Source organism: Aethalodelphis obliquidens, unplaced genomic scaffold, assembly GCF_003676395.1.
Source record: "Aethalodelphis obliquidens isolate GAN/ISIS:26980383/991018 unplaced genomic scaffold, ASM367639v1 scaffold9, whole genome shotgun sequence".
NCBI classification, from domain to species: Eukaryota; Metazoa; Chordata; class Mammalia; order Artiodactyla; family Delphinidae; genus Aethalodelphis; species Aethalodelphis obliquidens.
Genome location: NW_020837953.1, coordinates 18,222,042 through 18,247,617, shown reverse-complemented (window position 1 = coordinate 18,247,617; position 25,576 = coordinate 18,222,042). Strand labels below are relative to the sequence as shown.

The 25,576-nt window shown below is 44.1% G+C and overlaps 2 protein-coding genes across 8 annotated transcripts in view; both read left to right on the top strand.

Moving 5' to 3' along the window:
- The window catches only part of LOC113621733 (coiled-coil domain-containing protein 30-like), an 86,315-nt gene extending 85,710 nt beyond the window's left edge, over window positions 1-605 (top strand). The window contains exon 14 of the mRNA XM_027108900.1: window positions 125-605. Within this exon, the coding sequence (XP_026964701.1) occupies window positions 125-302 (178 nt within the window). The 3' untranslated portion in view covers window positions 303-605. The remainder of the gene's footprint in view (window positions 1-124) is intronic.
- A 3,728-nt stretch (window positions 606-4,333) lies between these two features.
- On the top strand, window positions 4,334-25,154 carry PPIH (peptidylprolyl isomerase H). Of its 7 annotated transcripts, XR_003433295.1 has the most exons (12): window positions 4,341-4,469; window positions 4,821-4,885; window positions 5,197-5,220; window positions 5,495-5,539; window positions 5,746-5,788; window positions 9,686-9,778; window positions 13,037-13,124; window positions 13,620-13,660; window positions 14,461-14,550; window positions 18,257-18,304; window positions 19,563-19,665; window positions 21,193-22,674. XR_003433295.1 is itself a non-coding variant. In XM_027108894.1 (10 exons), the coding sequence occupies exons 3-9, from the start codon at window positions 5,314-5,316 to the stop codon at window positions 14,527-14,529; spliced, it is 405 nt and encodes a 134-aa protein (XP_026964695.1). In that variant the 5' UTR covers window positions 4,334-4,469; window positions 4,821-4,885; window positions 5,197-5,313; the 3' UTR covers window positions 14,530-14,550; window positions 21,216-22,674. The 7 variants fall into 7 exon arrangements, 5 of the variants coding, with proteins under 5 accessions (XP_026964695.1, XP_026964692.1, XP_026964693.1 ...); XR_003433294.1 differs by lacking the exon at window positions 18,257-18,304; XM_027108894.1 differs by lacking the exons at window positions 18,257-18,304; window positions 19,563-19,665 and having other exon boundaries at window positions 4,334-4,469; window positions 5,197-5,339; window positions 21,216-22,674.
- Window positions 25,155-25,576: the final 422 nt, after the last annotated feature.

Here is a 25,576-nt window from a genome sequence, read left to right as displayed (position 1 = left end):
CACTGCCAAGGGGGAACTAAGATCCTGCAAAAGTTGAAATTCTATTGATGCCTTAACTCTGTAACCCCAAAGTGCTGCTGAGAGATCCTGTCTATACAAAGTCCTCACACATGGCCATTCTTAGTTTTTCAGGAACGGGTTTGATAGAGTCAGCTGGAAGTCTTCAAGAAACTGAAGAACATAGGTCAGAAGAAGCAATGGTAAACGCCAAGTCCCTCGAGTCTCTTTCGTGTTCACAGAATTCTGAAGCTGGATACATAAACGTGGCTTCTCTGAAAGAAATACATCACATCCAAGAATAAGGCCAAGTCAGAACTATAAAATCACTGGTGCCTAAAAGTAGACTGATCAAAGCTGCTAACTTAAAGCTTGGGCGTGAAGGTGGAGCATGACGTGGAGAAGAGTTATGACAGATCCTCACTGGACGTCAACCAGGAGTCTTCAAAATTGCTGATAAATTCATTAAACCTGTTCTAATAATGGATTTCTCAAGTTTGTTTGGTATCCTCAAATGCCTTGTATTGATCAATGTCATGACTTAAGTTCAGTGGTTTAATTAGGGTTTTTTTTTTTAAGATTCTTTTTTTGATGTGGACCATTTTTTTTAAAGCCTTTATTGAATTTGTTAAAATATTGCTTCTGTTTTTTATGTTTTAGTTTTTTGGCCCCAAGGCATGTGGGCTCTTACCTCCCCAACCAGGCATCGAACCCACACCCCCTGCACTGGAAGGCAAAGTCTTAACCACTGGACCACCAGGGAAGTCCCTAATTAGGTTTTTGTTCAGTAGAGCACACATACAGCTAATTCAGCATTCTTTCTATTCTTATCATCATTGGTATTTTCTTATTTATTTTTTAATTTAAAAGTAAAAACAATGTAATCACGTTAAAGCAAATATTTGAGAAAACAAAAACCTATAAAGCCCACATTCTTAACACAACTATTTTCATTTATTCTTTTCTGGTCCTTATTCAAATGTATATATTTTCAATGGTTATCATATTGTACATTCATTTTCATAGTCTCTGATTTTAAATTTAATATTTCATAAAACATTTTCCCATGTTTCAACAGTCTTCATAATTATTCTTTCAAAAGCCACATGGTAGGGCTTCCCTGGTGGCGCAGTGGTTAAGAATCCACCTGCCAATGCAGGGGACACGGGTTCGAGCCCTGGTCTGGGAAGATCCCACATGCCACGGAGCAACTAAGCCTGTGTGCCGCAACTACTGAGCCTGCACTCTAGAGCCCATGAGCCACAACTACTGAGCCTGTGTGCTGCAACTACTGAAGCCCACGTGCCTAGAGCCTCTGCTCCACAACAAGAGAGGATGCTGCAATGAGAAGCCCGTGCACCACAACGAAGAGTAGCCCCTGTTTGCCGCAGCTAGTGAAAGCCCATGCGCAGTAACAAAGACTCAGTGCAGCCAAAAATAAATAAATAAAAATAAATAAATAAAAATTTTAAAAGCCACATGGTATTCTATCATGTTGATGTCCTATAAATTCTCTTGTTGTTTGACCTTTGTTTCTACTTTTTTACTATTTAAGATTATGCTGTGATGAAACTGTTTGTAGATGTAGCTCTTTTCTTCTCTTGAGTACTCCATAAAACACATTTACAAGATCAGCATAGGGGCTTCCCTGGTAGCGCAGTGGTTGAGAGTCCGCCTGCCGATGCAGGGGACACGGGTTCGTGCCCCGGTCCGGGAAGATCCCACATGCCGCCGAGTGGCTGGGCCCGTGAGCCATGGCCGCTGGGCCTGCGCGTCCGGAGCCTGTGCTCCGCAACGGGAGAGGCCACAACAGTGAGAGGCCCGTGTACCGCAAAAAAAAAAAAAAAAGATCAGCATAATTGGGCTAAAGATATAACTGTTAATAGTTTTGATATGTCAGTTGTCGAATTACTTTAAAAAAAGATTGTGTCAACATATGGTTTCTATAGTTGAACTCTTTAAGCCTCAATTTCTTAATCCATAAAATGGGAGCAATGGTAGTTCCTATCGCATAGAGCTGTGAGGACCAAATGCAATGAAACATGTGTTTAGCACTTAGTAAAAGCTTAACAAATACTAGACATCATTATTTACTTTCACTAGCAGTTTGAGTGTACTAGTTTTTCCACAACCTCATCAACATTGGATATTATCAATTTTCTTTGATATTATCAATTTTTTAAAAATTATTCTAAATAGTTGGTATAAAACTATACTGAAGGATGATTTCTGCTGCTCCTTCCCTTCCTGCCCCTTTCCCTCCTTATTCTCCTTCTCTTTCTTCTTCACCTTCAATTGGAGGTAGAGAGGGAGACCAAGGGGAGAGAGAAAGTAACCAGAAATTTTTTAATAGACCCCTTAAGTTGAGACACACTGAATTTTTGTGTGTAATCCTTGCTTCCTCAGACCACTGAACTAGAAAGGATGGCCAAAGGATATAGAAAATAACAGCTGTGATATTGAATCTAAGCCTTACCCAATTCATTCAATTCACTGGATTCATTGAATCTATTTATTGAATCCCTACTGTGTGCTATTCAATAGTGGGCACACCTGTGAAGACAGGCAAGGAGAGTCTCAGTTTTTGTCATTGAACCCAAGTCCATGTGCCTGAAGCACAGTGAGGACAAACAAACATTGGAATCTGGAGCAGAGGAAGGCTTATTGCACGGGCCAAGCAAGGAGAATGGGCGGCTCCTGCTCAAAAGACTTGAACTCCCCAATGGTTTTCAGGGAAGAGTTTTTAAAGGCATCTTTTGGGGTGATGGCTTCAGGGTGTATGACTTTCTTCCGATTGGTTGGTGGTGAGGTAACAGGGTGGTGTTCCAGGAATCTCAATCCTCAACATTCTAGTTCCCACTAGTCTGGAGTCTCAGAAGGTAGTTACCATCCTCCACCTAGGTGGGGGTCTTAGTTCCTACAGAACTCAAAATTTCTGTCAGATTGTTATGTATATCCCATGAGAAGGAACTAGGACTCTGTTTTATCACTGAACTGTAATTTTTTAAAAATTTTATTGGAGTGTAGTTGATTAACAAAGTTGTGTTAGTTTCAGGTGTGCAGCAAAGTGATCGAACTATAACTTTTTGACTGCTTTTCCTTTGTTTCTGCATTCCCTCACTTCCTTAATTAGTATCTGCTTGAATCTGCTCTTTATAACTCAGGGAAGGTCTGGGAGGCTGAAGCCTTTTTCTACAAACAAGAAACAGGGTACACGGAAAGGGTTTTGTACACGGGAGTGTCCTGCAGGGTCCTACTCAGTTTTGGTCCCGCCTTTTCTTTGGTACTCCTCAGTCTTCATGGACAAGAAAGGGAATAAAGGTTTGGATATGTTATTCATAAGCTTGGCAGAGGAACCAGGTTTAGGGGGACTTGGTTTCATTTTCATGGAGTTAAATGTGTGTGAGGCTGCAGGTGAGGTGGGAAAACCATAAAATTTTGGATGGTGAATGGATGAAGAAAATAAACCAGTAATGTATCTGAAAGTGTGACAGAGGGCTACTTTAGATTGGGTGCAATGTTCCTGAGTGACATCTGAGCTGAGACCTGAGCTACAAGACCACTCCCCATCCCCATTAAGATCTAGAAGAATATTAAAGACAGTTAACAGCTAGTACCAAGGCCCTAAAGAGAGTATGGGAACTCCATGACCTCGAGAAACAGAAGGCCAGAGTCCCAAGAAGGTGGCGGCCAGATAATGTAAGGTACGCCTTTTATGTAAGAAACTAGATTTTATGCTAAATACGGGGAACCAGCAGTGATTTATAAGCAGATTTATTTTAAAAGCTCTAGCTGCTCTGCGGTATATGATTTGGAGGTGACGAAAGCGGAAGCCTGTGTGAGAACTGGAATTAAAATCCTAGCGTCCTGACTTCAAGGAAGTGCTGAGTATTTACCGAACAAGCTTGATATGCCAGGCTGTTCTAAACGCTGAGGATGAACACAGTTCTTGCTTCCGTGGGGCTCCACACTAGTGGACAGCGGTAGAAAACCGCACGTATGACGGTTCACATAGGTCTTAATTTCAAAGGCTGATATGGACCCTGAAGACTGCCTAGTCCAAGCCCCCTAGCCTGAGCGAGAATAATTTGTACTGCACTTTGTGTAGCCAAGTGAGTAGGATGTCCGTTGACCTTGAGCAATAAATGCCCAGTTTTTCCGCCCGGCTCAGCACCCAGGGAGAGCCAGGTGAACTAACAGCTGGCTGACATCCGGGTGGTCTGTACGGAAGGAGGCGCTGGCCACCCACGCAGCGCCCAGTTTGGCGCCGGAGGCGGAGAACTTCCGGGGGCGGGGCCTGGCCTCGGTCGGCTTTTCCTGCGCCTCCGCCGGAGACGAAACCCTCAGAGCAGGGACTAGGTTCGCCGTAACCCCGCGCTCCCGACTTCTGCTTCCGGGTCGGAGCCATGGCGGTGGCAAATTCAAGCCCTGTCAATCCCGTGGTGTTTTTTGATGTCAGCATTGGCGGCCAGGTGAGGTCCTGGCAGCCACCCAGCCCACCGCCGAAGGGAAAGTGCACGGGGTCTGACAGGCAGATTTCATCCCTTCCCCAGGGGTAACGGACTCGGAAAGCCAGAAAGTGAAATTGGACCAGAACCTACCGACCTGCGGGGCGGGGTTGGGGAGGAAGGGAGGAAGGGAGAGAGAGGAGGAGCCTTGCCCGTCGTGGCGCCCCGCTTGCGGAGAGACTGGGTGGAAAGCTAGCGTAGGCTATGGAGGCGGAAGTGGGAGAGACCAAGCGGCATGTGGGAGGGAGGGTTCCCTGCTCGGGAGGCCTTCACGGGCTTGGACTGGGCTTTCTGACCGTCTCTTGCCGGTTGCAGGAAGTTGGCCGCATGAAGATCGAGCTCTTTGCAGACGTTGTGCCTAAGACGGCCGAGAATTTTAGGTAAGGAGATGTTCCAGCTTTGCTGGATTAACTAAACCAGAAGCTGGGCCACAGTCTGTGGAATCGTCTGCCTGCCTCTGTCCGTCCACTCACTGCCCTTGAGATCTGATTCCTTTGGGTATCGCTCTGAACAGTCTTGACTGTTCCCGTGTCAATTTATGTTGTTAATCTGTATGCCTGAGTGTCTGGACATCTGACTAGCCTGTAGGTGGGCTTGCTAGCGCCGATGCCTGTGCCCTCCCCTCCGAGGTTAGGAGCGCTCACAGCTGTGATGCCATGGTGACTGAATCATTCACTCCTTTCCCTTTCAGGCAGTTCTGCACTGGAGAATTCAGGTCAGTCTCAGACGTGGTTGAGTTCTCTGCTTTCTCCTGAGGGGTGTCCTGGGGCTGCAGTGAAGGTATTGGGGGACCACCGGCAGGCCTTGAATGATTGCTGGTGGCAGTAATAGAAGGTAATCCCCCACAGGTCTATCCTCTGTTCATTTGTCTTCTTTACCTCTCTTCTCTGACCATCTTTAGGAGAGTCTTTTTGGTTCAGGTGTGTGGTAAACTGGAAAGGCCTATGATTACCTGTCATCATTCCAAGTCTCTTTCTTTTTGGTTATAGAAAAGATGGGGTTCCAATAGGATACAAAGGGAGCACCTTCCACAGGTAAGGCCTTTGGCAAGCCATACTGGGGGGCTTTTAGGAAAACGAAACGGAGGATAATTCTTAGATCTTGAGAAGGGATGTTTTTATGAACTCAGCAACTGATTTGAAGACTTATTAAAAGCCAAAGTGATAAACATTATATTTTGAAATCAGTGTTATCCTAAACTGCAGAATCTTCTCTCAGGATGCTTTGTTCTCTGTTTCAGGGTCATAAAAGATTTCATGATTCAGGGTGGAGATTTTGTTAATGTAAGTATTGTTCCTAGCCTATTAAGGACTTGTAGGTTTGGTTTTTTTGTTGTTATTGCAGCTGCTGCTGTTTTTACTTCAGGGACCCAGTCTTAAGGCCTGAGAACAATGGCCAAGTTTGATGGGGGAGAGGGTGGGGATGGGAATGTCCTTCGATGGCTACTACTCACTGCATCACTAGATGACAGATATCAGCACTTTGAGTCACTGACTTCCAAATCTCAGCCTTTTAGGACCAGAAAGTGAACTTTCCCAGCATACCAGTAGATGATCCATGACAGACCCAAATTAATTGGTCACATAGAATTTAGCTAGAAATCGGATGTAATTTGTTTTTTCTAAATGGTTGTTAAGTCCCTTTCCAATGAGCTAAATGCTTATGCCCCATTTTCCTTTCCACTTCTGGAAAGCTGAGTTTTGTTTTTAATCAGAAGTTCATTAGTGGGAAAGGAATCAGAGCAAGAGAGTTCTGGAAGGATGTTTTCCCTATTCACTGGGAGAGCCCAATGAACTAATCCTTCACTGCTAAGCATGACTTTATTGTGACGAGACTGTATATATCCCCGTAACAAGCCTCCTCCGCTTCCTCCAACCTTGGAAGGTGCTGAATTAACCACATTTACGCTTTCTTAAGCCCACTTTTCTCCTTACCCACCCACTTCTGTGCATGATCTTTCTTGTTAATACCATTTGGTTAGTCATGATGCTGTTTTCATAGATTTGGGAGACATTCTTTCTCCTTTATATGTAAATTTAGTTTGACTCTCAGGAGTTTTTTAAGATCTCTCTTTCCTATCTAGGTAAGTTTACAAAGTGGCAAATTTGGGGTTGAATCAAAAACAGATATGTTTTATTTTATCTGTTTGATGTCGCAAAACTGAGAGATTTTAACCGAAAAATTTTCTCTTTAACATATGGAAAGTAGGGGTACATGAGGCCTGTGTTTCTCATGCAGCAGCAGTTGGTTGGAGTCAAGTAACTGCTCCCTTTAGCACGGTGTGTCCTTATTATTAAACCATTTGCTTCCCTTATTTATGTCATCTGCCCCTGTAGGCATTTAAGTTTGCAACACCTGGTCACAACTGATCATAGTAGGGCTTGGGGTGACCATATACTTTTTTATTGGCTGGTAAGAGGGCTGAGAACCTATTCTCTGCCTTCTTTCCTTTCTTCCCATAGGCTCCTATATTGCCATATTGTCTTAGCAGGGACAGGACCAACTTCTTACGGGTCATTGCCAGAATCTTTGCCAGGCACATTTGATCACTGATAACCCCAGAGTTAGATAGCAGTTGGTCAGCCAGAAGGCTGAGCCTCAGAGAGAAGCAATTACTCAGAGCTACCCTTAGGGTAGAAAAAATGGAATGAGCAAGAGGCAGAAGAAGCAGGATTTGAGACCTTCTAAAGTTGGACCAAGAATATTTGTTTGTTTTAATAATATTTGTTTTTGGTTTTTTTCTGATTGCAAAAGAAAAGTACAGAAATGAAAATAAATCATCTCTCAAGGAATCTCGCCTCCCAAGGAATATACTCTTGGCATTTTAGTTTTAGCTGCCTGTCTTATCATTGCATATATATGTGTGTCAAATTTATTTTTAACAGACTTAAGATCATATGTGTGTTTTAACTTTTTTGTGCTTGATAATGGTCTGCATTTTCCCTTGTCATTGTCTTCTTCCAAAACAGTCTTTCTAATAGTTACCTAATATTCCGTTATGAACAGACAATGAATCTATTTGATCAGCCCACTGTTATTGAAGATTTAAGTTGCTTTCTCTTGTTTGCCCTACAAATTAATTTTGTCATTTTCCCTACTGTGGCTTCTGGAGTGCAGTAGATGGTATGATTATATAGAGAATGATGTGGTAACTGTTCTGTTCTCTAGGTTTATTGGGAAATTGGAAATGAACGTGTTTTCCTTCTGTATGTATGTATGTATATATTTATGTGGAGTTAAAGGTATAATAGCTTACATTTACATAGTGCTGTATGGATTGCAAAAGACTTTTCTCATAGACACTAATTGGATCTTTATGGCAATGGTATAAGGAGTAGGTAGGTGATTGCATCCTCACTTGATAGTTGAGGAAACTGGGGCTCAGAGATAGGAAGTGACTTCCCCAGCTCAATAATGATAGATCTGAAACTCAAATCCAGTCTTTCCACTATACAGAGCTTGGTTTTATTGATAATTTTTTAAAATAAATTTATTATTTATTTATTGGGCGCGTTGGGTCTTCATTGCTGCACGCGGGCTTTCTCTAGTTGCAGCGAGCAGGGGCTACTCTTCGTTGTGGTGCGCGGGTTTCTCACTGTGGTGGCTTCTCTTGTTGCGGAGCACGGGCTCTAGGCGCATGGGCTTCAGTAGTTGTGGCACGCGAGCTCAGTAGTTGTGGCCCACGGGTTCTAGAGCGCAGGCTCAGTAGTTGTGGTGCACGGGCTTAGTCGCTTCACGGCATGTGGGATCTTCCTGGACCAGGGCTCGAACCCATGTCCCCTGCACTGACAGGTGGATTCTTAACCACTGCATTACCAGGAAAGTCCCAATAATTTTTAGTCAAATAACGATTTGAATTTGAGAGTCCTCTTTTCTTCCTTGGCTTATGTTAATTCCCTTTAGTAGGCTTTGCTCCAGTAAGGGCCCCTCGATTCTACACTAGGTCAGTGTTTCCACATTCCATCATGTACCCAGTATATATATATATATATATATATATTTTTTTTTTTTTTTTACTGCATTGGGTCTTCATTGCTCTGTGTGGGCTTTCTCTAGCTGAGGCTAGCAGGGGCTACTCTCCTCTAGTTGTGGTGAGCAGGGGCTACTCTTCATTGCGGTGTGTGGCCTTCTCATAGCAGTGAATTCTCTTGTTGCGGAGCACGGGCTCTAGGTGCGCAGGCTTCAGTAGTTGTGACGCGTGGGCTCAGTAGTCTTTTGGCACTCTCTCGATATTACCTTTAAACCCCAGAGATTCTATTTAAGGTACTGCAAATATGGCCTTGGTCAAGTTGCTTTATTACCCTGACTTAGGTTTGCTCACCTGAAAAATGGGGAAGATGATAATGCTTATTCCACAGAGTTACTGGAAGAGCAAAGAGATTACACAAATAGAGCTAGTTTAAGCATAGATTGGGGATTTATGACAAGGTGTTTCCTGGAACCCAGAGGAAGAAATAAATCTAGGAACTAGAGAGCCACAGAACCAATGAGTCCCTTCTCTCTGTTTCTCTAGCACTCTCTACACATGTGTTGCATTCTCTTTCTCTTCTCCAGTCCACCTTGAAGAAGATAGTTATCTCCAGCTTCCAGGTTTACATGATACAAGTTCAACCTCAAGAGAGCAGCTATTCTACTTCATGTTTCCCAGAGAAGGAACTCTAGTTGGCCCTGCACGAGTTAGGCATCCTCCCCTGGACCTCCCCTGACTGCAACTTTGACCAGGAGGGTGGTATCCTGTTGTATAGATTACACTTCCAAGAGCCCACCCACCTGCATAGTTGGGGGAGTGGAGCCATAGACAGTTAAATAGATTCTCTTAGATGACTGCAGGCATGAGAGTCTTTGGGAAGGGCATCGATGCATCGATTATGTATGTGGTCACTGTACTGCTGTCCTGTGCTTTGCTTGTGTCTTAGGCTGTCTTTACCTTTCTAGAGGTCCAGCTGTGACCTGTTGTTTTTTCCAGCCCATGAGATGCCCTGGCCAGGTTGTGGGCTGCACGTCCCTTGGATTGGGCTTGCTTTGATTGCAAGATAGGGTCAAAGAGGTGTGGCTCCCGAAGTGACCTGCAGGAGTAAAAGGACATTAAAGCAGTGAGGCCTGGGGTGCAGCAACTGCTTCCTCTGGGCTCTAGGGGCCAGTGCTCACAAGTGGCTAACACTTCCCTTCTCTCTGCTCAGGGGGATGGTACTGGAGTCGCCAGTATCTACCGGGGGCCATTTGCAGATGAAAATTTTAAGCTTAGACACTCAGCTCCAGGCTTGCTTTCCATGGTAAGTTGGGACCAGTCAAGGTTTTGGGCTAGATTTATAGCCAGCTGACTTCTGGGTCACTCTTGAGGCCCAGTGCTGTTTCTTGGGATGGAAGCAAATGCTTTCCTTCCCTTGCTTGACCCAGGATTCACCTCTGTACTGCCCACCTCTTTCCTCAATCTGGTTTGATTTTGTTGGGCTGGATCCACTAGCAGGCTGGGGAGCCAAAATTGAACTCTGATGTGTGTTTTCTTACTTTGTTTGAGCCAGAACGTGTGGTTGGGCACTCAGCCTTGCTGCTTAGAATGTAGCCAGCTGTGCTTTCAAGACCCAGTGTTCACGCCCCTATCACACCACTCACCAGAACTCGCACAGCACCCATTCCTTTACACTGCCTTCTGGCTGGTCACCCCTTTCAGCTCACTCACCACTCCTCCTTCCCCATCCCAGTACCCTTCCTTCCCATTTATAACCCCACTCACCCATCTCATTCCCCTTTCACCGTCCCCCTGCCCACCTCCTTCAGCCCCTCATCTACACACCCCCACTCGCTCCCCCCTTCACTTGCCCTTATTCACCCCTCACTCCTCATTTCCCCTTCCCCCTCCCACCTTGCTTCTCTTTCACTCTTCAAGCCTCTCCCTCCCTCCTGTTATCATCCATTTCCTTCTGTCAGTGTGCCAAGTCTCACTCCCCCAGACACAATATTTACATGCACACATTCTCTGTCCTGCTTGCCCACTCTTCCATCTACTCAGCCATTCATCAAATAAAGATTGTTGACATACACTGTTTCAGACCTCATGGTAAGACATGAGGATACAGGCCTGATCCCTGGCCTTGTGACATTTAACATCTAGTGGGGGAATCGCACATGCAGAATGATGGGTCCAGTATAGTATAATTCATGCCATCAGTGTAATAAGGGGAGGGTACCTCAGTGTATGTAAAAGTACTGTGAGGGCCCCAAGGAATGAGAGTAATTGCTGCAAGGATCCAAAGAAGTTCTCTACCAGATGGCATTTCAAGTCAAGCAAACTGCCTAGACAAAAGATGTGTGACCATGAAATAGCAGGGTGGCATGGGCAAGGGACAGAAAGTGAGAAAAGTGATGTGAATGGGGAAGGGAATGACTAGTAGAGACCACCGGACAGGCAGGTGGGTGTAGGGCTTTAAATGCCAGAATAAGGATGAGGTATGTGGACCTTATTTTATAGGATATGGAGAGCCATGCACTTTTTTGAGCAGGGCTGATCAACTTGGTGTTTTAAAACAAAGACCCTGGCTGCAGTGTGAATGGAAGACAGGAGTGGAGAGGGTAGGGCAGAGAAGCCAGTTAGGAGGCTGCCATAATAATTGGGTGCGCCTAGCATAGCAAAGAGTGTACAAGTCTCTTTTAGGAAAGTGAGGCTGGGCAAGCATGGGTTAAGAGTGCAGAAGTGGCTTAAGTGGGCTTGGATCATCGCCGTGAGGACTGCATGCCACTATGTTAGCATCTGGGGAGGAGTCAGAAAATGCAAGGAAGCCTTGGTCTCTGCTCCCTTCAGGCTGACACTAGTTAAGTTGTGCTGTCACACATCTTGTAGCATAATTGTTTTTGCTTCCATCCTCCACTAAATAATGCGTTCCTCAAGGGCAGGGACTGAGTCTCATTGATCTCCAAGCCTTAATACCTGATATAGCAAGGTGCTGAGCAGATACTGATGAATGACTGAAAGATAATCAGAATAAAGGCTAATGTTGAGCACATACTCAACAACACTTTATTTGCATTAATTCATTTTACTTCTCTCGTTATTCCTTTGAGCTAGGTACAAATGAGGAGACCGAGGCACAGAGAGGTTATGTGGCTAAACTAGATCCCAGTCAGTGATGGAGCTGGGATTCAAGCTCAGTCGTCTGGCTCCAGAGCTTATTCCCTAAACCAGTAAGCTATCCTTCCTGGAAGAATGGATAAGTGAGTGGCTAAGGGCAGAGAGTTCCCTGAGCTAAAAACACATGTTGTCTGACTGTTTTCCTGTCTGCTTGCTAGTATATGTTTATACATTGAGCAGCAAGATAGATAAATAGATAGATAGAAGAAACAGAAAGAAGGGAGGGAGGAAGGAAGGAAGAATTGGGACCACTGAGGAGTGGTCAGTTCCACTCCTCAGGGCAATTCCAGAGTGTAGGTCTATTCTGACTGGCTCAGGCTGTCCCTTGCTTTCATATATGAGATGTTCCTGCATACATGTACAAAAACCCCAAATAGCCTTGTCTCGCATGGGGTATTTCTAAAGTATAATGTGACATCCCTAACTAGAGCTTACCCCTAGACAGTGTCTTTAATGTATTTCATATGCATTTTTATTCCTTCAGTATTGAACACAGACTCAACCAATTTAATTCCATTAAGCATCCAGTTAAGGCTAGTGACCTATCTAATGATTTCCAGTGTTGCCTCTGTATTATTACTTTGATGAGACCTGTGCTCTTAATAGCACTAGTTCTTTCAGTTTTCCATTTTCCATTAATTTTTTTCCAAAATAATGTAAATACGCATTGGAATACTCACATAGTTACACAGACATTGTGGTAAGGCAGTGCTGCTGAAACGTGATGTGGGTTTGCTGATTGCTTTGCGTTGTAATTATAGACTGTTCTTTTATAATGTATTGTGAAATATAATGATATAAAGACAATTTCAAAGGAGGAAAAGGGAAGGGATATGGCTGAAGAATTTGAGATTCTTGATTTAAAAAACTTCTACCAAAAAAAAAAAAAAAAACTTTTACTGGTAAAATTCAATAATAAAGGATTTGGGTGTAGCTGTAAAAAGCAAATGTCATTGATTAAATGTAGTCTTTTTTTCTAGCATAGCACTAGCATAGCAGCTTCTTGCCCCTTAAATTTCTTATTACCATTGTTAAGGGACAGTACAGAGTCATTCAGACAGAGTAGCTTATGGCACAGGCAACAGGCTTTTTCTCAGCTGGTACCTAATTTGTAAGTGTAATCCAGTTATTACTGGTTTTGGAATAAATACAGCAAATCTGGTTCTATGATCAATTGTTCCCATTATAAAAATTCACACTGTAGGAGGGCAGAAATTGTGTATTCTCTTCCTCTCTGTATTCTGTTCCTCTCTGTATCCTTGGGTCCTAGCTCATAGTAGATGCTCAGTCAGGTTTGCTGAAAGAAAGCATGGAGGACTCAGGGCTACAGGCTCTTTTGGGGAGTTTTGTCCTTTGGCTAACATGGCCAGGAAAACTCACTGCAAATATATTTGGTTTCCATCAGGCAAACAGTGGTCCCAGTACCAATGGCTGCCAGTTTTTCATCACCTGCTCTAAGTGTGATTGGCTAGATGGGAAGCACGTGGTGTTTGGTGAGTCCTATTCCTGTCCTAATCCAAGCCCAATTCACCCAGAGTGGAACTTCCTATGGAACTGGTCCCCTGACTCTTGTACCAAGAGTGCTCATCAGGTGTAACTGCCCTGGGTAGTAGTAGGAAAGGTGGAAGCCATGGGAGGTGGGGAGGATTTGTGGTTAGAGAGCTAGAGGGGAGGACGAAGGGGCCATCTGATGTAGTGAGTAACCACCTGGGCAATAGGTGTGTCTGAGGGGGGATGGTAGCACTTAAGAAATACCACACAGAGGCAGCATGGTATAGTGGAGCTTTGCAATTGCTCAGACCTAGTTTTGAGCCCTAATTCTGCTACTTACCACCTGTGACCTTGGGCAACATTTCACTTCCACTGAATATTAATTTTCTGATGTTAGTCTGAGGATCAAATGAGATAATGGCTGAGAATGGGCCTTGGAGGCTGGAAAGTACTGTGCAAACGAGAGTAATAAAGTCCAGCTCATACTCTTTCTACAGGAAAAATCATTGATGGACTTCTGGTGATGAGAAAGATTGAGGTGAGTCCTGTTTTGATCTCCTCTTTCTCAGCCATTCTGGCCTAGTACTACCTCACTAGTGTCGAGGCGCGGGAGAACCGTGAGTGGGCTCTGGTTAGGCCCAGGCTTCACTCCTCCAGCTTCAGGGAGGAGGAGAGGGAGGAGAGATCATGTACCTCCCAAGGGTTCTGGACCCTCAGCCTCTCCGGTGCGGTGCCTACTGAGCTTTGGCCTCTGCTGTCTCCTCCATCTAGTTGAGAAAATCCTCTTCAGCATTTTACTCAAGGTCCTTCACGATCGGGTCCCTGCCTCCCTCTCCACGACCCCTTCTGCTACTGCCACTTCCGCATTCTAGTCCCGTCAGGCTACGAGCCCTCCTCTAAACACGCATACACGTCCCTGCCTCTTGCTCCTTCCTGCCCTCAAGTTTTTGCTCAGGCTGTTCCCTCTACCGAGGTGTTCTCCCTTCTTTTCCTCCTGGTGGGATCCCATCCATCCTTCTGGGCCCAGCTCAAATATCCCCTGTTCTGTGAATCCTTCCCTGGCCTGTGCAAGCAGCAGTTTAGTTGCTTCCTCACCCTGTATGCAACTCTCTCTTATGACTTACTACATTGTTACATGTCATGGGTTTGATGTTTTCTAAATGTTGTACATTTTCTCTTTGATATGTATTACATTCTTCCCCTGTCTGCTAGGCTACAGACTGTTGTCAGATCAGCCTGTAAGCTCTGAGTCCTTAGCCTAGGGGCCTGCAGGCATCAGTAAGTGTGTGGCGGGGGAGTGTCTGAGTGGAGGAGTCACCACTGTGCTTTCTCTCCTAGAATGTTCCCACAGGCCCCAACAATAAACCCAAGCTGCCTGTGGTGATCTCACAGTGTGGAGAGATGTAGTCCAGAGGAAGACTGAATCAGGTAAGTGTGTCTTTCTTGAGCAGGAGTCAGGACCCCAGAGAAGGCAGCTGGTCTAGTGGAAAGAACTTTAGACCTGAAGACACGGGATTGAGCCCATTTCCTCTCTGCGTGCCCTGGGAGAAGTCAATTCCCTTTCTTGAGCCTGTTTTCTCATCTGCCAAATGGTGATAATACGTATCTCCTCGGGTCACCATAAGCATCACAAGAGAAAGGGTTGGTAGGACACTTTACTTTTCTAACACTTTATAGTTTACAAAGTATCAACCTGAAAACCATCAGGCACTTTCTGACAGCACTCTTAGACTCTAGTTCCATTTAGTAGTCCCTCTATGAAGACCTGGCTCCATCCCTGGGTCATTCCCTTCTGGGACCAGCCTGGGCAGCCAGGAGACACCCCTATCATGCCTCTCGTCAGAACCGACGCTGCGGTTCCAGCCCCTGACTTCGTATTTGCCAGCCTCATAGGTGAATGTGACACATTTCTCAGCCTACATAGACTCACTTCCTACCCGGTCTTGTCACTCACTGCGTGCTCTGTGCTGGGCACCATTCTGAGCATGGGGATGGGGGAAAGAATTGAAAGATGCCTCCACCCTTTAGGAGCTTATGGAGAATAAAACACATTCTAGAGGTGATCACTAGTAATATGAGTGATGTTGTTAAGGATTAATAAGAGTTCAAGAAAGAAATTGATCACTTCCAGCTGGGTAAAGGATGGTAGTGCTTTGCCTTTCTTTTCTTTTTTTCTTTAATTTTCAAACCTGCAGAAAAGTTGGAAGAGTAGTACATTGAACACCTATCTACCTTTCACCTAGATTCACCAATGTTTAACATTCTTGTTTTATCATTTTACTTTGACATTTGTTTCTTTCCCTTCTTCCCTCTCCTCCCATTTCCATTCCTCTCCTGCTCTTCTTCCTTCTTTCCTTCCTTTCCCTTTCTTCATTTCTTTTCCATCTGGAAGTTGAGGACTTCTTGACACTTTACCCCAGAATACTTCAGCAAGTGACTCCTAAAAATAAGAGCGTCCTGCATAATCACAATAGTATTGTCTAATATACATGCTCAAACTTCCTCAGTTGTCCACAAAGTAACTTTTTTTAGCTCTAAAACAAGAAATCCATTCCAGGTTCACATATTTCATTTGATTGTTTATTTTTAGTTATGAAAGCAACATCATCTCCTGAAATGTATGAAAATTTTCCCAGAAAACAGTTAAGGCCCTCCCCTTAACAGCTCACCCCCAGCCACATCCCCATCCCACTGCTCTCCTCAGAGGTAACTTATTCATCAGTTTGATGTATGTCCATAGGGCCTTTTCTTTGCCCATCTAATTTTGGGAGGTTTTGTTTTTCCTAAATGGCATCATACTGTTTGTTCATCACTTTATTTCCATTTGATCTTATGTCTGGAAGAGTTTTCCTCCTCCATTCATGTAAAACTCTGTTGTATTTAAACAAAACAAAACTGATATAATATGCTATAAGATGTTTGTAGCAAATATTTTATTTTACCTTTCTCTTAATGATTTGAATAATTATACATTCTGAGTCTTAGTTCTTTACATATTTTGACCATTTTGTCTAGAATATATTTTAAGAAAAAACTGGCAGTGGGTTTAACTTTGGTGATATCCTTTCTTAAACGGAAGCTCTAAATTTTGATGAGATCAAAATTTTTAATCTTTTCCCTTGTGTTGTGTTTTATCTTGTTTAAGAAGGTCTTTACTACAATCATAATGCCTTCTGTATTTTTTCTAATGTTTCTATAGTTTTATTTGTATACTTGCAAAATTATCTAGAATTTATTTTTCTGGACTCTGCCTTTTTTTCAAATGGAGATCTAGTCAAATACCAGACCATCTTAATGACTGTGTATACCTCCATCTGTGACTTACTTTGTGTTCACAGCATCTGGCACTTACAGGCATTCAGTTAAAATTTATTACATGAGTTAATAGAGAGGGAGAATGTCAGGCATTTTAGGCAGGGAACTGGTGTGAGCAAATGCCAGGGCAGGAATGCACAAGTGTGTGCTGGAAGCTCACGTGGACTCTCTTGTTCAGCCAAGTGCTCCCTTCTCAGGCCTAGTTGACACTCTGAGCTTTCTTTCCTGCCAGTACTAGGGGCCCCAGGCTCAACGTGCTTTCCCCCTGCCCTTGCTGCTGGCCACTCTCCTACTCGTTTCTTGGCTGAACTAAAGTTGAGCTCACAAGTCCTTTTCCTTCCAAAGAGTGACCACTGATCACCACCAGAGGACAGAAGATTACAAAAACAATAAAATTTAGAAATTCTTTTATGTTTAGGGCCTTTTCTCTATTTTTCTGAGACCCTTACAGAAAGTTACTGGAAATACATGTTAGGAGTTTGTTTTCTGAGGGTGGGCGATCATCAGCCCTCCTCTCCTCACCCGCTATTAGCAGAGGTCACGTAAACATTTGCCCCCATAAGCCCTTCCTTTTAGCCTACAACCCCAAGCAGAACAAATTCCATGGAGGACATTTGATGCTCCAGAGGCCCTCTAGACCAGAACTTTCCAGTAAGCATTCCTTTCTGTGATGGTGGAAATGTTCTGTATCTGTGCTGTCCATTATGGTAGCTTCCAGCTACATGTGACCGTTGAGCCCTGGAAAAATGTGACTGGTGTGACTGAGGGACTGAATTTTTACTTTTATTTAATTTTAGTTAAATTTAAAGAGCCACATGTGGTACCTCCAATTTAGTCTTCTAACCTTGACCTGCTCAGAATTAAATCTTTCATAGCTTATATTTAGAGACAATACAGTAAAAGCAGTTATATCACTTATTGAATATTTCTTGTGCTCAAATTCTGAGCTAAGAACCTTACTTTAATTATCTCATTTAACTTTACCAAGTTAAAAACTCGGGCTTCCCTGGTGGTGCAGTGGTTGAGAGTCTGCCTGCCGATGCAGGGGACACGGGTTCATGCCCTGGTCCAGGAAGATCCCACATGCCGCAAAAAACAAACAAACAAACAAAAAAACTCATAGGTTTTAAGGTGTTAGGGAATCTAGGTGGCAGTCTGACCTTAAGGCATTCCACAGATGGGTTCCCCACTTTGGGTTTTTGAGTAATGGATTTGGGAGAAAGTAAGGAAAGTTAAGTAAAAGATTTGGGAGTATGGTATCATTTCATCATGTTTCTTCCCAGCTGTGAAGTTACAAGCATCTCTGATTTCTAAAGGAGTATTTCAGATCCCTCAGGTTGTTTGAGGGCAGAATAATGCTTGACAGCCAGTGTAGATGATGTTTTTAAGTCCTACTAGGCAGTATTTCTCAAACTTTAATGTACATATGAATCACCAGGAGATCTTGTTAAGGTGCTGGTTCTGATTCAGTGGGTCTGGATGCAACGTAAGATTTTGCATTTCTAACCAGCTCTCAGGTGATGCTGATGCTGACTTGGAGTGGCAAGGCTACAGGGGAATAACAGTCTGTCTTTTAATTGAGAACCCACCATATTCCAATCAGAAAAGACCCAGGAGGAGATAATCTCTTGGTGGCATTGGTCCAGCAGGAATCTACTGCATTCAAATCAAGAGATCACCTAATCATGCGTTTAAGGCCTGTGCCTAGTCACTGGAAATAGAAGATAGGAAGGAGACAGAAGATAGGTGAAGTCACTTGATCAACTGTGCCTCCCTGTGAAGAACTTCCTTCCACAACTTCTTTTGTGCTTTACCTTAGGTCCTGACTTTGGTTTTAGTGAAAATGAAGTTTTCTGTATAACTCTAGGTATAGTAACCTCGGTTTTATCTCAGTGGGTCCTATGAAAGCTTTTTACCTTGAATTTGATTAGGTATACATAAACGAACTTCGGGCCTCAGGATTCTCCTACCCAGTCTGAACTGGGTTCTTGGCTACTTACAACTGCATGGGGGGGCGGGTGGGGGGTGGGGCGTGGAACCTCTGTTTTGAAAACCTGAGAGTCTCTTGGAAAAGAGAGTGGCTGTGAGCTCTGACAGCCCTGCTAATCTCCCTGTGATCCCCAGGCCTGGTACTATCAAGCAGCAGAGATCTTTCTTTAGTTCATTGTTTCCTAAATTTCCCTGAAGATGAGAATCACGTAGGGGCACTTGCTAAACCTACTAATTCCCAGATCCCCCCCTGAAGAGTTTGAGTGGATTTGAGGTAGGATCCAGGATGCTATGTTGCTTCAGATGCTTCTTATCAGAGAAATGTGGGTAACCCTGCTTTAGGTGGTGCTGGTTGAATGTTTTTTAACATTTGTCTCTTAGGAAAAAATATAATTATACAGCACCTAGTTTTACAGGTATTATAGCTTACAATGAGGTGTTATTCGAGTTCACATAGTCAGTAGGTTAAAAATTAATTGTAGCTGTGGATGGTGAATATGGTAAGAGCTGTGACACTGCTGTTGGAATGACTGAGGTTTAGGAAATACTGTCCTCCAATCTGGGATTTCCTGTAGATGTGATACATTCCTGTAGAGGAAGATTCTGAAAGACACATTGGTGGCACGTGGGCTGGTCTTTCATTAATTAAGATAGGTCCCACACTGCAGATGAGGCAACAAACTTGGAAAGCCCAGTTCCTGCCTTAAAGGAACTCACAGTCTCTTGGGGAAACTGACAATTACAGTACAGTAAAGCACTGAACTGGAGGTTTTAAGACGAAGGAAGGAAAGTGAATGCCTGTGTCTGCCTGGAGTGTTTGGGAAGACCGCAGAAGAGATGTTTCAGCTGAGTACATGAAAGAATGGAGTTTGTCAGGGTAGCTAAAACTGGGGAGGGCATTCCAGGCAGAGGGAATGGCATGAGCAAAGGCACCAAGCAGGAAACAGCAGGAAGTGTAAGGGAAACTGCAAATAATTCAATATAGCCAAAGCAGGAAGATAAGAAAAGCAAACTGTAAGAGGCGAGGCTAGAGGAGGCCAGGGCCAGCTGTGAGATCCAGTGCAGGCTGAGGTATTCATATATTAACCTGGGGATGGGGGTGAGCTTCAGGCAGTGTGTACATCTTTCCCCCTTAGGGTGAGAGTCCATCATGCTCCTGATATTCCAAAGGGTAGCCTGACCCGCCAAAAAGAACCAGGCCAGTAGGAGCCACTGAAGGATTTTGAGCAGGAGAACACGGTAATTGACTTTACTTATTCAGAAGATGATTCTAGCAGCAGTGTGGAGGATAGGCTAGAGGCCAGTGAGGTGTCCACTGCAGCAGTCCGGGCCAGAGCAGAGGTTCCACATGAAAATATGCGTCTAGGGAGCACCAGAGATGTGGCAGCAAATATTTGCATGCCTGCTGGGTGTGTAACACCGCTCCCTGCCCTGAAAGTCAGAAGCCCTGCCAGCTAAAAAGGGCGGGGAGGGGAGAATGGCTCCATTCCAGTCCCTCCAGTACAAAGGCGAAGCTCCCTGCCCTGTAACCAGGCCTTACACACAGAGGGATACATCACGTCCATGGAATACTATATAGCCTTAAAAAGAAAGAGGTAGATCTGTATCTGTTGGCAGATTTCTAAGGTAAATTAAGGGACAAAGTCAAGATGTAGTACATTATGTAAACATGATGCTATTTATTTTGAATTACTCTTTTAGAAATTACTGTAGTGATAGATAGCTGACTGGTAGTAATGGTTACCTCTGCAGAGTAGAGATAGCAAAGAGACTTTCTTTTCAGTTTATATTGTCCTGTATATTGAATTTTCTACACTGGGCATGTATTTTATAATAGAAATACATACTGTATATATGTAGTTTTAACTAATCCTAGTTCCTCCCAGCCCTTCCCAGAAGCATGTAGCTAACATCAGTTTGTGAATCATTCCCTGGTCCCCTCCTGGGTTCATCTCTCTATTACAGCATTTAACACAGTGTATCATGAATATGTTGGTCTGGTTTTCTCTAGACTGAGAACTCCTTGAGGCACGGACCATGCTGACTAACACAGTGCCTGGTCAGTGATAGAGCTTAGGTCCCGGAGCACCATGCAACTTATAAAGTGCATTTATACATTTTTGTACATTCTGCTTGAGGGCCCAGGGTTAAACTTCTGTCTGAGCCTGCGGTATGATGCCAGGACCCACTGTGCTCTGGAGGAAGAGGGGTGTGGTCATGTTTGGGGGGAGGGGAGCAGTAGTAACTGAGTGTACTCACCCTGTTCTTTTAGGACAGCTAACTCCAAGGCCATAAACAGAGGGTGTGGAGTTTCCTTTCTTTATAACCCTGGGACCAATCAAGGAAAAGGATTGCTCTTTGTTCTGGAGCTCCACAGAGAGCCATCAAGGTCTGACAGAAAGCACACAGACTTCGGAGCCAAGTAGACCAGGAAGCCCCATCAGTGTCAGGCCATTAAACCCCTCGGAGCCCTAGTTTTTCCCTCCACTTAATTATAAATAATATATACTACACAGAGTTGTGAAGGGTAAATAATAAAGGAGACAGTGTATTGGCCGTACATATTAGTTTCTTTCTTGGTTCTGTGTAACACACCTCTCAGCTCTGCTCTGGGGCACCAAAGGTCTGGCCTGTGGCAAGAATCAAAGTGGTCTGCTCTTTGGGGAAAGGAGGGTTCGGGGTGTAGAGGAGAGCTGCGAGTGTTTTCTCTCATGGACTGTCCCCTCCCCGTTCCTCTGAGCTGCTTCTCTCTTCCATCTCTCACAGACCCTCCACATCTGCCATTGCAGGCCTTCCCTTGCTCGGGGTGACGTTCTTGAGTAAGATAAGCTGGATTGGCCCCTGTGTTTGCTTCCCTGCCTGCTGCTGCCCCATTTGATCAAAAGACCTTGGAAGTATCACAGACTTAGAAGCCAAGATTTTGTGTTTAAGTTTTCAACTGTAAATAAAGTTGTTCTTTTTTTTGTTTTGTTTTTTTGTTTTTTTTTTTTTTAACCGTGTGTTGTGTTCTTTTTAAATGGTTGTAATGATAGCCCTGTTTCCTCACTCCTTAGCTCCAGCTAGGAGTACTGACTCTCCCCAGAGGCCAGCATGGGCCAGAGCCAGGCCCTTGATATGTAGAGTTGATGCCTCAGATTTACAAGCAGTTGTAGCAGTCCCCTCTTAGGTTCAAGCTGATCAGGCAAAGAAGGCAAAGCCCCAGGGCCTTATGTTTCCAGTAGGTTCATTTTGGTTAGTTCTAGAGCCTGTGGGTGAAGGGTCACTAGCTTGGGATATTTTTGGATGGGAGACCATTTGGTAGAACATGTCTTGATCATGATGAAGTGGAAATCATTTATTAATAGTTAAAAATCTTGGTTTGAATCCGAAGTCATTTTTTAAACAGCTGAGGTCTTGAGATGTTCACTTTCCCATTCAGAGCCTCAGTTTCCTCATCTGTAAAATGGGGATAATAATACTACTGCACAGCATTGTCGAAAGGGTCAAACAAGAGAATGGAGATGAGGATAATTGTAGACAGTAACGTGCGTTGGAAAATTTTGTTTTGAAAGGAAATAAAAGGATAACAAAAACATAAAAGATAAAAAGATCCCATTGAGTGTAATGTTCAGGAGGTAAAGGGAGTCCCCTGGTATTCCTTTCATGAGGCAGTTTCTGTTATCCCATTCCTACTTTCTCCTGGCTCATGGCAGGGATGACTCATAACTACTAGCAGCAGGCTACTGCAGCAGCAGAGTAGCAGAGAGCTGAATTCTGTGATAAAATAGAACCAGGCTAAAAGTGCCATTTCAGTGTACTGGGGGACAGGAAAGGTGGTGAGCTATTCAAGGGCCCTATAGTTTGGATATTTGCAACTGTCTAGCTAAGTAAACAGGATTCAGGGCACACGGGGAAGAAAGGGTTGTGATCTAGTGGAGGAGAAATCTTCAAGTAACTAAACGGGGTAGAATTATAAAGAGAGAGGAAGGAGGATGAGCAGCTGGGATCCTGAGCTGATGTTCTTATGATGGGCCATTCAGTTGAATTCAGTTACACTTGGCACCTGCATTCTTTGCCAGTTTCTGTAAAGCTGTAAAGATGAGTAAGATGTGGCCTATGTTTGTGACAGGGGATAGGCATGGTTTGGATTCAGTGTGGTGTTAGAATGTGAGCCCTTATGAGGACAAGAAAGTTGGTCGTTTTTGTTTTTCACTGCCGTCTCCAGCACCTAGTAGCCAGTAAGTGTTCAATAAATATTTGTTGTGTGAATGATAGTGGTATGTATAAGATGCTATGGGAGCAGAGTGGAAAGATTGGGGGTGAGAGGAAGAGGCAACATTTGAGGTAAGTATTGACACATTGGTTGGAATTAGCCAGGAGATAAGGGTGGGGAGGGCTTTCTAGGAAAAGGCAACTATGTTTTGGGGCCCAGAGTCTGTTAGAGATGGGGACAAGGTGAAAGTTTTGCAGAGGAGATTCTTGGAATGAAACCACTTGCCTTTCACATCACTTAAAGGTAGACACTGGAGCTGTGGTCACCACACTGGGCTCTCAGGGTGGCAAGGGGACTAGCATGGCTTGGGGAGCTCCCACCTTGGAACAGGAGATGGATTTTGACATGAACTGTTTCTCCTCCAGTGCTTCAGTACCATCTCTGCAGTGGCAGAGAGGGGGCTACAAGGAAACGAGTTTCTTAAATCACTCATCTTCATGTTCACTGAGCATGAAGAGAGACTTTAGTGAAGTAATTGGATGAGTAAGTAATGATACTTCTAAATAACATTTTAAAGACAAATATTACAGAATTTATATTTCTGCTTGAGAAGCCATCCCTTCAAAGCAGTTACATAAGGAAGGTTACTTATTCTCAGAGGTGCTGCTGCCATTATTCTAAGTGCCTTTGTAACTCCACTTTGGGGAAAAGCTCTCAAGCCTATGGGGCACACTTTTAAATTTCCTAAGTGTTGGCAGAATTGCCTTTGAGGAAATATTTTCTTTTTAACAGTCAAAAGTCACCTGGAGCTGGAACAGATGAACAGCAGCTCCGGGATCCACCTACTTCTCTCCCTTCACACTTGCTGCCGCAGACCTTTTTCACCTGGATTACTGGTGCTGCTGCCCAGATGACCTCTCTGCTGCCAGTACCTTCTTCTCCAATCCATTTTCTACATCACATTATTCACTTGACACATTAATTAAGATATTGTGTGTCAGGGACTATGCTAGATGCCTCAGGAACTCATAGTCTGGCAGGGAAGATATAATGAGTGCAGTACAGTGTGTTAGGAGAGGGTCTGCTAACCTAGTAACATCTGAGGCAAGACCTAGAGGATGAAGAGTTAAGCAGGCAAAGGAGAAGGGAGAAAGGAAGAATGTTATAAGTAGAGGGAATAGTATGTGATAGCTCAAAGGAAGCAGTGGCTAAAAGGTCACCTGGAAGATTGGACAGGGAATGTGACAGAAGAGTGGGAAGTAAGTTTAGAGGTCATGCAGGGTCCTGCCAACCACATTAAGGAATCTGGACAGTCCTGTGGGTGGTGTAGTCACTAAAAGATTTTAAGTAAGACAGTGTCGTGATCAGATGGATGTTTTCAAAAGAACACTGGATATTGTGATGGGGAATATTAGGGTAAGAAAGGTAGAGACACTGGCTAGGAGGCCACAGCAGTGCTGTAAGCCAGGGGTTGGCAGGCCAGGTGTTGCTCCCTATTTTTCAGTGGTTCATGAGCGAAGAATAAGAATGATTTTTAAATGTTTAAATAGTTGGGGGAAAAAAAGTTTAAATAGTTGAAAAATCTAAAGAATATTTTGTGACATAAAAATTGCATGAAATTCAAATTTCAGTGTCCATAAATTACATTTTTTTGGACCACAGATGCACTTGTTACTGATTGTCTGTGGTTACTTTCAGGCTCTAAATTTGAGTAGTTGAGAATCTGGCCTGCACAGCTTAAAACACTACCTGGCCCCTATAGAAAAGGTGCCTACACCTGCTCTGAGCAATGGATGATGATGGCCTACACTAAAGCAGCAGCAGTAGGAAGGAAGAAACTCTGGATTGGCATTTAGAGATTTTTTTACGACTGATTCAGGGAGGCCTTTAAGGGGTGGAATTTACAGATCTAGATGATACCGATGGGGTAAGGACTACTGCACTAGCCTCCTAGCTGGTCTCCCTACTTTCATTTTTGCCCCTCTGCAGCCCATTCACTATTCCCCAGCCATTAAAGAAAAAAAAAAGTGCCATTCCCTACTTTCAATTCTAAAATTACTCTTCTCAGTATTGCCCTTAGGTTAAGTTTCAGATAAAATGTTCCTAATTTAACCCTGCCTACCTCTATAACCCAAATGTCTTCATTCTGGTCTTACTGGACTACTTTAGTTGTATTTGCCCCAGACCCCATCTCTTCTTGCCTCCTACGCCTTTGCATAAACCTCCATGTGCTTGGAGTCTGCACTAAACCTTCTCCCCACCGCCACTCCCAAAATGCTTTGTGCATTTGCAGCGCTGTAGTGTTGGGTGTGTTGCATGTTTAAATTTCTGCCTTTATCCCTAGACTGAATTTAAGAAGGCAGCAACTGGCGCACTTGTCCATACCCAGCAGATAGTAGACGCTTAATAAAGAACGAACTAAGGTGGACGACTTCATCTACATCATGCGGCAGCCTCAATTACAAATCGTTTGTGAAACGTGCATAGTAATCCCTGTTTCACATGGCTGTTTTAAGAATAAAATGCACGAAAAATGCCTAGCGTGCTCAATAAACGTGAGGTGAAATTAAACCTGATTTGTGGCCAATACGAAAAGATGTGAATACTCAAGACAGTCCTCCTGTGCCTGGTATGATAGATCGGGAGGCAGGTCCCCACGGAGTACACCCCCGCCCTCCATATGCTGGGCAAGGGCTGCCTGATACCTTGCGTGGTCCCCCCAAGGTGACTGCTCCGCCGTAAGCCGACGCTCTTTGAATGCATACGTTTAAGTCCGTTCCAGAAACTCTCAGCTCTGCCGAGAGTACACGGCCATTGTAGAAAAGACGGCTCTATCTGCAGTCATGGTCTGAGGTCACAAGGACCATATTTGGAGCAGGGCGGGCGGGAGGCCTTCTCTCCTTATGGAGCTAAGGTGTCATTGGGCCCCGGGTCAGGTCGGGTAATCCCGGCTCAAGC

Coding starts and splice junctions, on each gene's coding strand:
- PPIH (XM_027108892.1), top strand. CDS start 4,404: ATGGCGGTGGCAAATTCAAGCCCTGTCAATCCCGTGGTGTTTTTTGAT. Junction 9,779..13,036: donor CTCCAGGCTTGCTTTCCATG/GTAAGTTGGGAC, acceptor GGTTTCCATCAG/GCAAACAGTGGTCCCAGTAC. Junction 13,125..13,619: donor TGGGAAGCACGTGGTGTTTG/GTGAGTCCTATT, acceptor CTCTTTCTACAG/GAAAAATCATTGATGGACTT.